The sequence below is a fragment of the Saccostrea cucullata genome, unplaced genomic scaffold, assembly GCF_032062105.1.
Source record: "Saccostrea cucullata isolate Sc308-1 unplaced genomic scaffold, CSIRO_AGI_Scuc_v1 ctg1316, whole genome shotgun sequence".
In the NCBI taxonomy this organism is placed as follows: Eukaryota; Metazoa; Mollusca; class Bivalvia; order Ostreida; family Ostreidae; genus Saccostrea; species Saccostrea cuccullata.
The window spans coordinates 206,252-224,952 of NW_026928263.1; the positions used below are offsets into that span (position 1 = coordinate 206,252).

At 30.7% G+C, this 18,701-nt stretch overlaps 1 protein-coding gene across 1 annotated transcript; it reads left to right on the plus strand.

The window, feature by feature from the left end:
• The first annotated feature begins 694 nt into the window (after positions 1-694).
• On the plus strand, positions 695-7,773 carry LOC134276974 (uncharacterized). Its single transcript, XM_062759257.1, has 10 exons — positions 695-720; positions 1,373-1,659; positions 1,791-1,883; positions 5,168-5,502; positions 5,588-5,815; positions 5,963-6,086; positions 6,235-6,431; positions 6,602-6,718; positions 6,888-7,010; positions 7,123-7,773. Exons 1-10 carry the CDS (start codon positions 695-697, stop codon positions 7,435-7,437), a joined length of 1,845 nt encoding a protein of 614 aa, XP_062615241.1. The 3' UTR covers positions 7,438-7,773.
• Positions 7,774-18,701: the final 10,928 nt, after the last annotated feature.

Consider the following 18,701-nt stretch of genomic DNA (forward strand, 5'->3'; position numbering starts at 1 on the left):
GATTTAAGTTTTATGACAAAATTATTGTATGGTACCCTTTTCATTTAAAAACTGTAGCAATATTTTGAAGATGAGATTATCTTTCCAAAAGTTTATTCGCTTTAAACAATATTTGTCATTGAGGTAAATGAATAGGATTATAGACAAAAAATAAGATTTGAAACATAATAATATATATTGTGAAAGGATTAAAAAACGCTATCTGTCTAGACGGAATGAAGAATTTTGAAACTAAAGTGTAACAGATTGTTATTGTAAGTCTGATATGATTACAAAGATCACTGTAAAAAATGTGCTTAGAATCTAAACACATTCTAGACATGTTTAAACCTAAACACATTTAGAAAAGTGTTTAAATATTAAATGCAAAGGAGTGAAAAAAACGAAAACACATCTCATATCTAAACATGTTTAGTAATTAAACATGTTATCAGTTACTCAGTAGCGCCGCCACTTCTTTCCCGCCGCCCCAGTTTGAAGAACAAAGAAAATGGCCCAAATGTAAATGGAGGACGTTGCGAGAAGGTGAGCATCTTTTCTGTGGTATATGTTGAATGATATGCATTTGTATTGAGCCAAAATGCTGGAAACAGTTTTTAAATACCATAAAAACTTTGAAATACAGAAGATATAGGGTTTATATTATGTTTACAATCATGTGAAAAGCATTTACAATCGTAACTGCCCGGACAACATGGACAATGCGCTTAATGCTCGACTGTATGCAAATAATAAAAAGTATATTACTGTCCAAACTTTTCATTGCACGTCAGAGACATTATATAAACACTTAGTTGTTTTCATATACCAACGCTGATCAAATGTTAACGTTATCATGGTTATGGTTACATCAACACGTGTAACTGTAAGTACCCGAACATCCCACTCTGGTGACCCAATTTCCCACTGTCTCCTCTATAACAAAATAATATAATGATATATTTTTAACTCTAGTTTATCTTAAAATAGTACATCTAATTATATTTGTATGTGTGATTTTTTTTTTACTAACACATTTTCATTGTCGGGTTCGGTATATAAAATCGAGCTCGGCATCTGCATTAGAAGAATCAACATCCGGTGAAGTGGTAAATCTTCATTTCTATCATATTTTCATGCCTTACTTTAACTAAGAGGAGTGTATTAAAACAAGGGTTATTCTTATGTATTGATGAAAGAATCTTACAGCAGGAATTTGTTCTTATACGTTTAGAGAATACCTGAGAACGTATTATTCCTGTCCTGCGGACTCGATTTATGTAAGGGCTTGTTTCGTGACAAAGTTGAATTGTTCTAACTAGTGCTACGTCGATATTATAATTGTATTGGAACCTCTTTAAGTATTACATTTTTATGTATATAACTTTTGTAGTGGGAGATTGGTAGAAAAGGCGGAAGCGATCACTTCAGAAATAAAAGATTTTTTAAAAGTGCACAAGGTAACAAATCCATTGCCAAGAGCCACCAACATTTTATTCTTTCCACCAGTACAAGAACCAACTTCCAGTGTTTATTCAGAGGAGGAGGAAGATGAACTAGCTGCTTATCTTGCAACAACTTTTGGAGAAATTAGAAGTCTTGCTGGACACGACCCAGCTTCATTAATTAGGGACACGGTCCAGTTTGTCGTAAATCATAAAACTACAAAACCAAACACGGGTAAGTGTTCTATTTGTATTCTTACACAGCACATGTAGAAACTTATGTTCTGATTGGTCTGTTGAATTTCAGAAATAATCACTAGGTGCATAATAAAATAATTAAAAGGATCGATACTTTATTTTCAGCAGGTATGGTGATAAATGTGGAGTCATCTGTAGATGATGTGTATGAATGGCTTATAAAGAAGGGTGTTTCCCAGGAGATTAGCCAGATTTTTAGAGGTAAAAAGTAACAGAATTTCCTATTCCCTGGTGTAATTAGGCCATAGTGTTTAATGTGAAATAATTTTTTCTCTTGGTTCTTTTTGTCAAGTGTCAACAAATTTTGTAAGACAATATCAAAGCATTCAATCTTTATGCCAAAATATTCTCCTACAATGAAGAAGGATATAAATTAGACATTGCTCTCAAGTAGTACATTAAAGCCATATATGGTGTATATTAGCTAAAATTAAAATATAAGATTAAGTGTTGATAACTTGATATACATGATATTTGTAATTTACCTTCAAATAAAAACTTTTCACTGGTTTTGAACTTGAATATCCCCATGTTTCTGTAGTGAAATTGTCTTTAAACTGTGTCAATTTAAATGCAGCACTTGTATATAAATTTGTTATTGTTTTAAACTGCTGATATCTATGAAACACAATTGAATTAAATTGTGTAATTTACAAGAAAGTTCACATGCCATATATGACTTTAATCATTTAGTCCTCTGTTTTAATGAGCAATTTTTTCTGATGATACTTTTAACAAGCACAATTAATGAATTATACTTCTTGCATATATTTTTTAGGATAACACTGCATGTGCATGAGTATCCAAGTTAACCGTTGAAAATGAATCAACAAAATTGCAGCATGTGCCCATTTTTCTGTCAACGGAAGGAAGAATTGATTAATCATTTGAAGAAAAAACATAAAAATGAAAAAAATTTCATTATTCACTGCAGTAAGCCTGGTTGTGGAGTGACATTCAAAAAAATTTTGAGCTTTAGACGTCATTTTTATAGAAAACATGCAAATGAAGAAGATGCAAGTGACGCAGAGGAGCTAGATATCAATGACACAGATGATACTTATCCTTCTGATGATGACTGCAGAGAGACTCAAAGATCTGAAGCACAGTTTTTGTTAAAATTAAAAGCAGAACATAACTTGTCAGAAAAAGCACTTAATGATATTATGGATTCGACAAAAGAAATGCTTCTACAACAAACATCTCTTATTAAACAGCGCTTTTCGACTACAATTCCAGATGAACTTTTTCAGACCATTGACTTTGAAAAAATACTCAGAGTTGAAGTCTTTTCAGGACTAGAAACTGAACATTTGCGTGAAAAATTTTTTCAAAACCATCTTGGATATGTTAAACCACTGTCGGTAAAATTTGGTGTGGATCAAGTATTCAAGAAAGTTGGAAAAAAACATCGTTTGGTTGAAAAGGAAAAAGTTGGGTTTTATGTGCCGTTTTTTGAACAGCTGCATGAACTGCTTAAAATGCCAGAAATACAAGATGAACTTTGTGCTGAGAGAGAGAATACATTTGAGTTAATGGATGTGAGAGATGGATTATACCATCAAAAATCATATTTTCAAGATCACCCAGATGCTCTACTTATTTGCTTATATCATGATGACTTTGAAATAGTAAACCCAATAGGATCGCATCGAAAGAAGCACAAAATATCTGTATTTTATTGGAGTCTTATGAACATCAACTCCGCACTTCGGTTTAAAATGCAAGCAATTCAATTACTGGCTGTTGCAAAATCATCAGATGTAAGAAAGCATGGCATGTCCACTCTCCTAGAAGATTTTGTGGAATCCATGAAAATAATTCATAAGGGAAAAGAGTTCCAAATCAATGATTCAATGAAAAAATATTATGGAACTTTGTACTGTGCGTTAGGGGACACACCAGCAGCACAACTTTTAGGCGGTTTCAAAGAAGGAGTTTCCATGGCTAAGAAACCCTGTAGAAGTTGCAATATTACTTGTGATGAACTTGGTTCATATTTATCTGAAAAAGAAGTTGCATTAAGAACCAAGGATGAATACAACGATCAATGTGAAGCCTTAGAACATTTGGATCATGCGAGTAAAGTTACTAGAAAATACTGGTCAAAGGAATATGGTGTAACAAAAAGAAGCATCTTATCAAGCATACCAGAATTTGATGTGACCAAATGCATTTTGCACGACCCAATGCACATTTTGTTGGAAGGCATTGTGAAAGTTGAACTACAGATTATTCTGCATTGCTTCATAGAGAAAAAAGGCTATTTTACTTTGCAGTTTCTAAATAACATTATTAAGATGTTTCCCTACACAAAAACAGAGTCCTCTGACAAACCTCAATTACTGGATAAGACAGCATTAAACAGATCAAACAATTTTCCTATGAGTGCAATAGAAACAAGAAACTTTTTCATTCTTTTGCCTTTTATGATTGGAAATATAATTGAAAGTCATGGTGGAGATGAAATGTGGGATAATTACATTCGTCTCTTAAAGATAACTCTTCTTGTAATGTCTCCAATTGCATCTTTTGATACAGTGCTAACATTAGAGCAGTTAATCTACAGCTTCAACTACAACTTCATGAAATTGCACCCTGAGATTCCTGCATTTCCAAAACTGCATTATCTTATTCACATTCCACAACAGATTTTAAATTTTGGACCAGGAAGAAATCATATGTGCACAAGACTTGAGGCAAAGCACAGTCTTTTCAAGAATAAAAAGTGGAGAAATTTTAAATCTTTACCACTTTCTATTGCTTTTCACCATCAGCGATGGATGTGTTTAAGACAGTGCGGTTTTGCTGGTGAAAAATCACATGTTTATCTCTATGCAGGAGATGAAGTTTCTTCTGGATGTGAAGTTGCTTTTCAAGATCTCCCAAATGCTGTCAGAGAAAAAATGCATAATCATGATGATCTTATTCCTCAAACTGTTCTCAAGACTCCCAGTGTAACCATTAAAGGAGTACATTATGAGTATGGTAGTGTGCTAATTCAAAGTTATTCTGATTTAGGAGAACCCACAATGTGTGTCATTAAAAACATTTACATTTGCAGTAACGTTAAGTACTTTGAATGTTGCCCATTGCAAATTCAAGAGCATGTTCCAGTATTTAATTCATTCAAGTGTGAAGAAAAACTGGATTATTTCTGCTTGACAGCACAGGAGTTAAAGTACAAATGGCCACAGATCTGCCACTTTGTAAATAGGAAAATGATGGTTATGCTGTGGAATGTTGACTTCTGTTGGTGTTAATTATTGAGGCATGTACCTAATTCTCTTAAAACATATTTATTGTTTAAAACCTTTATTTAAGGAATAGGATTTGAATGCTACTTAAATAATGTAGTATAGTCTAATATGATCTCCTATTTAAAGTAACCTCTTTGCACTTTTAATGAAAAACACACCTTTATAATCTGGCCAGATTAAAGAAAAATAGTTAAAAAGTTTATTCAATATTATTTTTTCTTGCAGACAATGAAATAGATGGTTTCAGTTTGCTCTTTCTCAAAGACGAAGACATTTTTAGGATGCTGCCAGGAAAAGTTGGTCCTGCACGAAAAATTATAATGTACATTGAGAAAGAACAAGTCTTGTCCACTGATCCAGAAGTTCGAAAAGATCCAGAAGTTCAAAAGGAGAAAACTATGGAGAAAACTGATTCCAATAAGGCAGATCAGGAAGCAATCGCACCAGAATCTAATAAGATGACAACAGACACAGTTGAGAAAAACAGTGAGGCAGAATTCTCAAATGCCACAGTCCAGGGATCCAGCAGCAAAACTGAGGATGTTTACAGTCAGGATCAGGTAATCATTATTATTATTTATTGCAAATGTCCGAGACATTTTTCAGTATATGATTTCAGAATGTATATAAGTGTTTTAATTTCAGAATTATGCTGATCCATCTACATTTATCCCTGCTTATTCTCCCATGATAAAAGATCTATTGATAAAGGAGGAGATCTTCAAAGAATGGGACAAGTTTATAGAAGAAACAGCATATTTCATTCTGTCAAGACCCGCCAAATTTGAGAGCAGAGGGCTGTACGCTGACTTTGGTAGAATCATGTACCAAAACTATCCTTGCATTGGACATCAAGCATATGGTGAACCATGGGTAAGTTATGACAAACTTTTTGAAAATGTTCACAATTTATTATGCTGTGTATATGAGATATGGAAAATATTTTACATATTTATTCATAGTATCGTTAAGATTTTACTAATACAATGCATTTTTTATCTAATTAATCTTTATTTATAGGGATACTTCAACAAAAAATTGTCGCAGAAAATCAGAAACATCCGTTGGAAATGGAATGCAAGAGGGAAGACAAACACCTCAGTTAAGAAGAAAAAGATAGAGCCAGAGATCAAAATGATAGAAAGTAAGTACATGTAATTACAAGTATATGTTAAAATTAAAACCCTACAACTTCAGATATATTTTTTGTAATTATATTTCAATAAAATAACTAAAAATACATGTATCTTCTTAATTATTACAAACTAGCTGCACAGTTTATAATATTGCAGAATCAATGAGTCTCACAGATGCAGGGAAAATCTTTAGAATAGAGATGGAAAAACCTCAAAAAGAAATAGACCGGGCTTTGGTGTTAAAGGCTCTAAGGGGATCCTTTAAAGAAAGAAGAATGTTTATTACAAAAAAACATGATGGGAACCTTAAAGAACTGCTCAAAAAGCTTCCAGTTCTTGGAAAAGCAGAATATGTAATTAATGTTTTATAGCTATCATTTGTTTAAAAATAAGACACTCATAATTTATCCTCAAAATTAACCCCTGAAGAGGATTTTCCTTTAATCACATGTATATGAATTTAAATTATTTATGCAGAATTTTTTGCACATGATTAATTTTTTCTTTGCATTTTATTACAAAGGTAGAGAAAGAGTTTTTCCTCATGAAGCCAAACGTCAAGAAAGAGGACATCGCAGATAACTGGACTGAAACCTTATCACATTTGGATAGGACCTTCAAGTCTGAGCATGAATTGGAGGTATGTAAATTTGGTTCATATATTCATTTGCTGTTCATGTATCATTTTTCTTCATGTTCATGTTTAACAGTTTCAGTTTTGAGTAGAAAATTTTATTGGAAAATTTATTTTTAGCAGACTTCCATTTATATTTAGTTTTTATAATTTTGATCATCTGCATAATTAAAAGGAAGAAGACGTTAGTGTTCCTGATGCCGCTGAAGAACTTCAACTCTTGAAGCAGTTAGAACAGAAAGTTTCGTTCTTTCACAAGGGGAAATCTGGAAAAAATCCCCTTATGATGATCATTAAGGTAAACAATTAAATGTGATTTACTAATTGAAAGAATGTAATTTTAAAAATACTTGTAATGCTGAAATGACCTTCTCTATAATAGCAATGAATTTCCTTTGCATTTTTTTCAGCCTGCTGAAATGAAGACAATCCCAAATAAGTCAGACGACCCACCGCGGCTTATATTTGTTCAAGGAAGTACCGGGACAGGGGTGTGTAATGCGTTCATAATAGGTGGAGGGGTACAAATGGAGGTACCTTCAGACATTAAAGATGCCTTTACCTACCTACTCTACACTTATTACGTTTGGGATCTCGCGTATCCAAAGAATTATCAGATTCTTGGATTTTTGCAAGTTTACATCCTTAAAGACAGGGAAAACAAATTTGCCATGAGCCAGAATTATTTAAAGTTCACAAAATTATTCGATGACTCCAAGAAGTAAATGTTTGATATTGTAAAACATTGACATTGGTGAAACGTTTGATGTTGGAAAGTAGAAAAAATAAGGTTAACAATTTTTGTATTGTTTGATGTTGTAAAGTAGAAAACATTGGACTAAGGTTAACAATTTTTGTATTGTTTGATGTTGTAAAGTAGAAAACATTAGCATAAAATTGTTAACCTAGTCCAATGTTTTCTACTTTACAACATCAAACAATACAAAACATTGGACTAAGGTTAACAATTTTATGCTATGTATGAAGCATTTTTATAGAAATGATTATTTATGACTTATTTGAGGATCTAAACAAAACCAGTATTTGTTTGGTGTTAGATTTAATTTTATATTCATTTGAAAACTTCATTTATAACTTTATCTTTGGAATTGTTTTCGTACTTTTTTTTCATATGTATGCTTATACAGTGATGTAAACAAACAAGCATGCAGCTTAATTTAGTGTTTTTATTTGAATAAAACTTGAAATTTTATACAATCGTTATATTTTCAGTTTCATTGCAGGAAGACAATGAAAATATCCAAGCGTTTAGTTTGTAAACATGTATCTAAACATGTTTTGTCATATGTTTAAAATCTAAACATGTAGGTGTTTAGATTCTAAACACTTTCCGTTACACGTAATGAAATTTAATGTGTTTAGAATTTAAACGTATCCCAAAAAGTGTGACAAGGAAGTGCTTAGGAAAGTGTCTATCCTCTAAACACATTTTTTACAGTGTATGATATTGGTTCTGATAATTATGATATCATCTTTTCTGTTTGATTATCAGTATTGCAATTTCTACTGTTGATATGAATGTATATCCTTCCCTCAAGTAAATTTAAAACAAAGATATCTGGGGTGGATTCCTTCAGTTATTTTATTCCAATTGTTCCTCAATTTTAGAGTTGAAGGAGAACTGCTCTAATCCACAAAATATTCATCCTTCAAAATAAGGTGCTCCAAAACATCATTTTTAAAATCCTACACATACATTTACATTGTAGCACAATAAAATCAAAAATTATAATTATGTTTCACTTACCTGCAGTGGTTTCCATTCTAATTCTTTACACAGAAAAGTTGAAATGAATTTGTTCTTAGACCAGCAATAGTCCCGGTTGCTTCTATTTGTACGTTTTCCAATAATTCTCCATCTTTTGCTGAGAAGTTGTCCCCGACATCATCTCTGTTTCGAGGTAGTTATATGGGACTAGCGAAATATTTTGATACAGCAATGTTTTTCATATAATATAGTTTCTGTATATTGTAAATCATATTGATCTGTAGTATTCCTGGATTCTTTCGTAGCTCTTTACCTTTGACAATAGATTGTATATATGATTATTACAGTTTGTACATGTAGTTAACATCATAGAGTTTATGGAAAATAAACAGATCTTCTAATAGCATGTTTCTTTGACTTTTTGATGGCCCATCAAGCTCAGGCTTCGTAATACCTGATGTTTAATATTTGTCTATAAAATAAATATCCTCTTCAAATTTCTCTTAATGTTTAGTTTTTGCAATGGACTGGCTTTTTTGTTTTCGCAGATTTAGCATTAATTTCATTTTTAAAATTATACCAGTAAAAACTACTTTGGTATGTTATGTTTTTAAATATTTATCGATTTGCATTAATATTGATGTTCAACATATTTTGATGTATAACATTTATTTAAAACATTGACTGACTTTTAATGATACGTAACCGTCTATCAGATGAGATTGATTATTTCTGAGTTGAGAAATAAACCAGGATCCTCTTATATTCTTACTTATACATGTAATAAAATCTTCTACTTCATTTCGAATCATTTTAGAATTCTTGAATTTGATGAAAAGCTTTGCAATGAATTTTGTATTTTCGATTTATTTTTTATGATGAAAAATAATTAAGTTTGTTTACATACATGAAACTAGAATTGATATTAGCAATTGATGAACCTTAAATTGACTTTTAATCAGAAATATTGCATGTTTGTTTGTTTGATTCAGATTATTTTCAAGTACACGATACTTAAAGTGCAAAAATATACAAGTTGAACAGAATTAGGGAACATAAATACGGAAAACTCAAATATATCTATGCATAAATTACAAATGTGAGGTATAGAGCTGAACAAGAAGATTGAAAATATACTCAATTCTCTTGACTCTTTACACGTAAATAAACATTTTTTGTTCGTATAATATGATCGTTATCTTAAGAAGAAAAGCAAATAAAAGGTTTCTAAGTTTATTTATCTTGTTACAGTGTGTAAATATGGATGTACTTTTAATTCAAAATAAATAAAAAAAACCTTTAAAGGGCATTCGATATAATCATGATAACCATTATTAACCATACCCTGTATACGTGTATCTGATATATGTTTACACTTTACACATATATACTTTAATAATAAAAGAACACACAAAGGGAAAGGTATTAATATCTAACACTTTAAAATCAGTTTTGTATCCACATGCTTCATGTACATTATACATCTTTTCTGATGTTTGAAGATATCTTACGGACTGAGAGTGGTATTTGCCTTTAAATTAACCAAATTCGTGTCGAATGCTAAACACTGAAGATGTTTTTGTAAGGGGCTTCCTTTTGCATACAACCTTTCTGAACATTTCAACATTAGTCTCAAATTGTTTTTGCTTCTTCTTTGATCTTCCTGACATAGAAGTCTAGGTCAAATCCAAAGTGACCAATTGCAAGTAATATGGAATTGGTCAGAGAATTCCGTGGAGCAGAACGCTCACAAAAAACAATAGCGGAGACGTTAGGGCCATTATTAAGTCTGGTAGCTGGGACTTTTTTTGCCTTTTATCAGACGACTTAATATTCCATTATCAGATTCCTCCGCCGAGATACGATCATGAAACATCCCAGATCTGTCTTGTAAGATCTAGGGTTCATATTATGATATTGCATTGCCTTATTCCATACCACGCAGTTTTTACCATCAAACACGGAGTATCTCGTCTCCTCTCATTTCTAATTTGACAAATGTAAAATGACAAGACCATAATACCAAAGCTTGTTTTTTTTCTAGCATACTCCCCTCGGCTCGTCTGTGCGTTTTCTTTCATGTGTCTTTTGTATGTAAAATGTCTGTTGTCGCTACTAATAGCAGTAAAGTGGTTCTCGGGCGCCCGAAAGAGGTATAGTCTATGTATATGGTATCGGGTATCAGTGAATTTCTTCTTTGATATATGGGAGACCAATTAGAAGCATATTTCGCTCTTCATTTTCTTCTACTTTTCTTTTCATTGGGACAAGGGATCCCGAAGGCATGATGGAGTTTGTTTGTGTTATTTGATGATGTTTTGTCAGCATTAATTTCGACATTCCATGGAAAGTCATCGTTGATGCCAGTGGGGAAATATTTTTTACGGCCCGAATCCTCTCGCCTTCGTTCAATCAAGCGCACCCATCACGGTCCAGATGACGTAGATCAAAAAGCTTGGTGGTTTTTCGTTGGTGTGCTAGGGGGCTCCCGACCTAGGCACATCACAATAAAAGCCCCGTATTGACTTGAATTTGGTCAGATAAGATCAATTATTGTTCTATTGTTATTCAGAGGGAAATTGAAGTTAATTGACGAAGGCCGACTTTCAAGCTTTAAGACAAAAAGAAAAAAAATCCCTTGCATTCTTCCCCCTTCTGTCTAAGATGATAAGATCTCTCGGTTTCTTCTGCTTGTTATATTAAAATCATTTAACTTTTTGCCTCAACAATAAAATTATGTTACAAATTACAATTTTCAATAATTTTTTTTCATTACTTTCGATATAAAGCATGTATTAAGCACCGACTTCACAAAGTCCTTTTGCATAAAGCAGACTATTTTGAACGAAATTAATTAATCAACTTTGGATTTTATGCTTAAATTTTTAATCATTTATGGCAATTATATAATATTTCTTTGAAATCTGATCCTTATTAGGCTAAATATCTTATACTTAAAGCGGGGCTGGTGTCTGAACACTATGTGAAAAGCAAGTTGAAGTGGAAAGAATCACGACAGTGTTATTCCAGACTATATGTTTACACATGAATGTAGAAATTTACGAAGACGAAAGCAATAAATTACACCAATTATAATGTCCTAATTTCTATTAACACTTGATACAATACACTTTACTGTATAATAAAAAAACCCAATCATTACAGAGAAGATAGTACATTGTATATTGTTTCTTTCTTACATGTACAATGTAAAAAAACCTGAAGAATTTCGAAGAAGAAAAAAGTAATTCGTAATAAAGAATAAGAGAAAACTGACAGTTTACCAAATGGTCCAATTATTGAAGTAGAATTTATTTGTTTTCTTTCCGATAAGACACTTACAAGAGTTTTGTTTTTGGTAGGCGTTATGACTTCACCTCTTGAAATAATAAACACGTGACGCTGTCACGCCCTCATATGCCTGAAAGGAACGACAACTCTCTAGCAATTACAGATAAAAATTTTATCTTTTTTCCGAAACATACAATTTAGCAACCAAAATACAAATCGACACTTTCTCCCTAAGGGTTCGGTAGAGAACAGTGAAAGCTCGTAATTTGGGTTTGTTTTGCTTGCGATTAAGATCAGCCCCCGTTAAAACGTTTCTTATCAGTAACTTCTGATATATTTTGCCGTTTTATCTCATGCCCCATCTATGAAAAAGTAAATATTCACATTCCTATGACAAAACTGAACAAAAATAAGAAAAAAATATTCAAATGTCACTAAGAGTAAAACAAAATTGTAAAATTCGTATTATTAATTAGAAAACAGATATACCATTTTCGCAAAACTTACACATGAATGTTGTGCCATATGAAACAAAAATCCTCTTTTTATAATTTAGGGGAATGAACTTTAAATATCGCTAAAAATGTATAAAATATGAGTACACGTGTAAAATGTTACTTATCAGGATGACGGATCTGCCATTTTTTTCTTCATTTAGGTGCATTTTGTATATTTTTTCCTTCCCTTATCACCTCGTATCCCTATCTGTGACCTTGATCATACCTTCTGCAGCTACTGATAAACTTTTTTTGCTGCTCATGAAAAATTAATGCAGATCTCCTAGTGTTGCCCTGTGGCCGTTTTCCATTTTTATGTTCCACACTTTGTATAAAATATGTAGAGAGAAGACTCTGTTCTCTGATTTATCTGTGTATCATTTTTGTTAAAATTATCTTTTAATTTATCATATATAAAATTTTCAATATGTTATTTTATTTAAGAAATATTTTTTTTGTATTCCACATTCGGAGAATCAACGACAAAAAGGGAAGTTGTTTACCCGAGTTGTAAAAAAATAGATTTCTGAAGAATATATTTTACTCCGAAAAAATAATAAATGTTGTTGATGATTTCAAGGTAAAGAAATATTTTTTATTATATTGACCTGTAACCCATTTCCTCGTAGAACCTATAAACGCATTCATAAACTTTTCATTCATTTAAATTTAATCACATTTATCAAATCAGAGGGCATTTGAAAACCATGTTAAATGATTAGCATATACAACACAATACCGGAACCCTGGGATTTACAAGTATAAATGATATAATAATTTAGGCATATCAAAATATTCATATCTCTGGAAGCATTGAGTTTATAAAGAGAACAGATGGGATCATGGCCGTTTTTTCCGTTTAATTTAAAAGACGAGACAAGATCTAACGCATGTTTCTATAAGTTCCTCGAGATATCTCAGATCATATATATAGAAGGATTCTTTGAAGCAAATAGTTGGTTTTATTTAGGTGTTCAAATCTTGCCGTGAAATCGATTTTATTGAGCTGTTAAAGCCCCAGGAAATCTGTAGAATTTTATGTACTGTGAAAACCACGGCATATTTCTTATTATTAGAAAGATTTTCAGCACAGGGTCCGAATGCAATCAAAGAAGAAAATGTAGTTTCAGTTAGATTTTATAGATAAAATCATTGTTTATTTTGCAGTCTATAAGTCTTTGTTATCATACAATTTTATTTCTGCTAAAAGAGAGTAAGTTCATTTTCCCCTTTTCTATAGATTATTTTGAAACAATTTATAAAGAAATATTTTTGTAAAACAAAATCAAGTAGCATTTATATCTTGCATATAAATTCATGTATTCAAATTGATCATCATCTAACAATGCAGAGTTTGATGCCTTTTGTCATCGCTTGTCTATCGAGGGTAGAGATAACCTTCAATTGGATTAAGATAATCCTTTGATTAGTCTAATTAGCATATTTAATCCCTTCTTAGAACATTAATTGATTTTTATGCTGCTTAGGGCTTTGAATTTCGATATTTATTTTGCAATAGTGCAGTAGTATTCATGCCACCTCTTCGAGGACAATGCTAATCTTTAATTTAGTATTAACGACGTGGAAGTTTCGCTTAAAGCAGGAATTCTATTAATGAAACGATTTTAAAGCACAACTTATTATTTTCCTGATTAAAACATTAATGAATATATGCTTAGAAATAGGACTTTCATGACATTTCAAACTATTTATTCATTTATTTTATTTTTTATTTATTTATTTGATCAGGTATCTTTTTCCATTGATGCTTGTATCATGTTGTAAACTTTGAATTTACTAGGGTAAATTTTGCATTTACCTCCCACTAGTCAATTCAAAATTTACGACATGATACTTGTTACACTGAGAGATCATACCTTCTATTTCAACATTGAGCGTTAAAAAAATATATAATTTAATAAAAAAAAAAAAAAAATCTTCATGTACGTGCGAAAAGAAAAACAATAAAATGAATGGATGCCAAATTTAAAATAATTATTTTATTTTCTTCTCTGATATTATAAAGAATTGCCTATCAAACTGTAATTGCTTAATTGAAATCAAATACAAATGTATACCCTATAGTCATAAACATCAACAATGAATTACCTTTTTCCGTCTTTTGTCATTGTATATAGAAAGTAATTACGTATCAATTTTCTATTTTCTTTCCGGTTCTCGTTACCTTGTCGATATACCTTTAAGAAACAGTAGTGTCATACCTTTCGGGACTTATCGTGTTTTACCATTGACAAGCGTTTAACCTCCCGCTTGACAATATTTTACAACTTCCTTCCTTTTACATACAACAGGTATTGGCAATATGCTTTACAAATGTCGTTAATTTAATTGACAAAAATTAGAAAGTCATCATGAACAAAATTGTATTTTCTATTTTCTTTCTTTCTCATGGACCGAATAAATACAGAATGTGTTTGAAAAAATCGATAAATAATTTTCCGCTGATCTTTATCTTTGTAACTGATGAGATAATTTTAGAGATAAGGTTGATACACAAGAATGCCATGAATTTTATATCACGGAATTCCGCATTTTTTGTGTTGAAAAGCTAAAACATGTAATCATACCAATAATAGACTATTCTAGATCTAAAACTGCAAAAATTAGCATAGAACATACATCAAAAGCATGATAAAATTTGTCTTTGAATCAAATAATACCGTTTCCTTTTCTTCTCATGAGCAGTTAATGTTACTTTTTGCTCCTTTGGGAAACAGCGGCCTTGGTGATTTTTTACGGAATAGCGATCCCGACAATTTCTCACGAGCGCCACGCCGTCTGTCGGACTGCGTTCCTCGTCATTATCTGTCGTGTAGCAAGTCATCATCCGAGCAACACCGGATTGATCTACACACGGTAATTATTTAGAAGCTCGCAAAATCGCGAGAAGCCTGCATTTTCGACATCGGAATTATGTGTTTGCTAGTTTGTCTGACGAGCTCTATATCCCTTTGATCTATATTTTGATGAAGATAATATCTCCATGATTATCTAAAACGATTATCTTTAAGTATCCGATTATTGTCCGCTTTGCATTTTCAGCATTTCACCTCAATCAAATGGTTTGTGGTATATAGGAGCAATGGCGCATATATTATCAACAATATTTATCGTCAGTTTAACACAGTTTTGATCTAATTTACCCTTTTCTCCTCAACTTTCCTAATGTCGTATTTTATTCAAAAGAAAATTTCAAAACAAATCTTCTTGATGTTTCATCAAAAGTCCACCAGCTCATCAGACCCACTCCAACATCTGTAGACAATTCTCTTTTATTGCTTCATAAAATTTTATTATCAAATTTTGATTAATCGAGCAGCTAGGGATACTTGTACACAGATAAAATCCCCCAGGGCGGGTCATTTCTCCCCTGCTTGTAGCAGTCTTCATGTTTAGTGGTGGCGACAGGTGCGCACTTTAATAAATTGTCCATGAAGAACATATCTCTGCTCATCTCTTCTGGAGTTGTCTTCAAGTCTTCCCTACTTTCTCTTTTGATTGGCTATCACCTGCACACTAGTTGTAATATTAAAAGCTTTTCTTGATAACCTGGTTTAAAATAAAAATAATGTCAAGTATATACATGTATTGTCATACATCTGCAACTAACTGAAGGCTTTTCAACTTGCTAAAATCCTAGATAAAATAGAGGTTATCAAATTTTTTTTTTTATTAAATATCAATGTAATCGGTGTTTTATGATTAAATCAATGTTACAAAATCACAAAATTTCTATTTTATTATTACAAAATGTTCTTTTTCACATCTTTCTTTGTTGATGTTAACATATTATATTTTCCTTTTCTTTGGAAGCTGCTTATCAAATTTTGATACTTTTTTGTAACAAAAAGGGTAAATAAAACGAAAAGCAATTAGACTGGAAATTAAAATTCTTTGTCTTATTAATAAAATCCAATTTTTATGTTACATGTAATATCCTTAATTGTTTGTGAAATTGTCTAAATGGGTTATCAAACCTTGTTTAAAGGGTTTTCTACCATGGTTGATAGAGTCAATTTATCTTATATGATAGTTATAAACTAAAAAAAATATGCAACAAAAGCATAAATAAAATGAGATAAAATTTTTTTATTAATATTCATATTTCTAATCTAAAACAAGTACAAATATCTATACGTATATAATATAAGACACATATGATAATTATTAAGTTTTATGCTTCTGTAGTATTTTTTATTACTTGTATATATTTCATATGATTAAAATATTGGATAAGAATTCAAAAAATTCGGACCTCGTCTGAAAGTTTGTGAAATAAAAATATTCTTTTCTTTATTTATAATACACAGTTTATAAAATAAGCACATTTGTTAATTTGAATTAAATTGTAGCTAAGTTTACTTTAGTTTTGGATTTTAATTTACAGCATTCATGCAAATGTTTGCAGTTTACTGATATACCTGTTAAATAAATTCATAATATAAAATTGAGTATACATGTGCATTCCACAGACATCACTAATTCCATTGCAAGATATAATTTTATTATTATTCAGATAAAAAAGTAAAGGTAATATTACATATTCATTTTCAGTTTAATTTCTTTATTTGATCCTTGAGTTCTAAGAAATTTTTTTCAGGTTTTATCCCCCTTTAATTGTGAAGAGAAAGAAACTGAAGTCTATGAAAAGAAAAATATATATTGTACATCTAATTATGATACCATATACACGTATAAATAAAATATAAATCTTTTAATTTGACATTCATGGGCCCCAGAAATATTTACATATACTTCTCAAGCGTCATAGAGAGTCATTGGCTTTAATATATCATCGACTTTTTAACATACAACTAAATTATGATTTTGTGGTGATTTATGTATCTATGTAATCTTATATTATATTATAAATATGAAAAATTGATAAATAAAATGAAATTGTTTTATCAAATATTAAACCGAATTAATTCTTATTATAAAAGAACAGAAAAAAACCCTTCAATCTAAAACATTCATAAATGATTTTTTACTGAAAATTTTTGTGCAAATAAATATAAAGTATGCCAACAAAAGTAGGAAAAACTCTGCTTTTAAGAATGTGTAATCTGCATGAAAAGGTTTGAGTATTCCTCTCTTCTTTAATCTTGTATTACTATACAAGAAAAATTCTAATGAAATCAATAGTAGAAACTACAAGTAAATTGTAAATTGTATTTCTATAGAACAAAGAAATTTAAGTATTAAGTACATGTACATCTCACTGCATTGGTTACAATATGTGCAAAATAGAAAATACAAAAAAGAAAATATGCACTGGAAATATTACTCTTTTTTTGAAATCACGTCCTTGGCACATTTTTATAATTATATAAGCTTTCCCTTGTCCTGTACATAGCATAGTTCTTTTATTACCACCCACACATGCTACAATTTATTTGTACAATGTACTTCTGTACATAAGAACCTACGGAGAAATGTTTTATGTAAACACGAGTATTTACAAGTAACAGTGATGCAGCCATAAAATCACATTGACAATCCTTAGGTAAACTTCATCTGATGACGAGAAAATGTTATATTTTCAGTTTGTGTAGGCATGAACTAATGTACCTTACATTGTTTTCTGTTGGTTGATTGCTCTAACTTACTAAAGATAGATTAATTTTGCTAACAGTGTGAATGGTAAAATTTTGTACAGATGAAATCATACTCTTCTTTATAAATATTTGTAATCAGACAAATCGCAAAGGTTGCCACATTGTTATTTATTAGACTTGAACAGTGTACTCTAAAATATTATTTATCAATACTTAAAGTTGATATGTTTTGTAATTGAGTTTTAGTAGAAGTGAAATTATCCATTTAAAAAAATGTAAAATAATTGGTAAAATTTCCATGAAGAAACTAAATGCAAATCCAGATGTATATTTTATCTTTAAAAGATCAAAGTTAATACTTTTGTTATTTTTTTTTAATTAAAAAGATTACTCAAAGTTGAGTTTTTTTTAGCAATTAGTTTCATTAGAATTGTAATCATTATAAAAGAATATGGATTTAAAATTGTTCACTTATGAGGAAATTTCGATTTCAGGCACATTGCAAAAAACTCAATGCAAATCAAATGAAAATTTTACGTTTAAATGATCATATAGTTAATACACTTTTACCTTTATCCTGTACAATACTTCAATATCAGTGTGTTGTCTAGATGATTGTTTTTGATCAACATCTTTTTTTCTTTTTCAAGAAAGATGAATCTAATTCATTCTCTAGTGAACGGTTAATCCGAAAACAGGATATAATGATTAGAAGAACATTTTAAATATTTAAAAACACCCTCATAGTAAGATGGACGTACAAGGTTATGATAAGAATAAGAATAATTGATTGTTAAACATATTTTTAATGATAAATATCTTTCTTTCCTTTGTAGAACAAAAATGTATGTACGCATTGATAAGGAATTTATTTTTCGTTTAAGATAATAGAT

What these genes read in the sequence shown, in the direction of transcription:
- LOC134276974 (XM_062759257.1), top strand. Translation starts at nt 695, where the DNA reads ATGGACAATGCGCTTAATGCTCGACT. An exon ending in GATTAGCCAGATTTTTAGAG is followed by an intron (nt 1,884 to 5,167) that starts GTAAAAAGTAAC and finishes TTTTTCTTGCAG; the next exon opens with ACAATGAAATAGATGGTTTC. An exon ending in ATGTTTACAGTCAGGATCAG is followed by an intron (nt 5,503 to 5,587) that starts GTAATCATTATT and finishes TTTTAATTTCAG; the next exon opens with AATTATGCTGATCCATCTAC.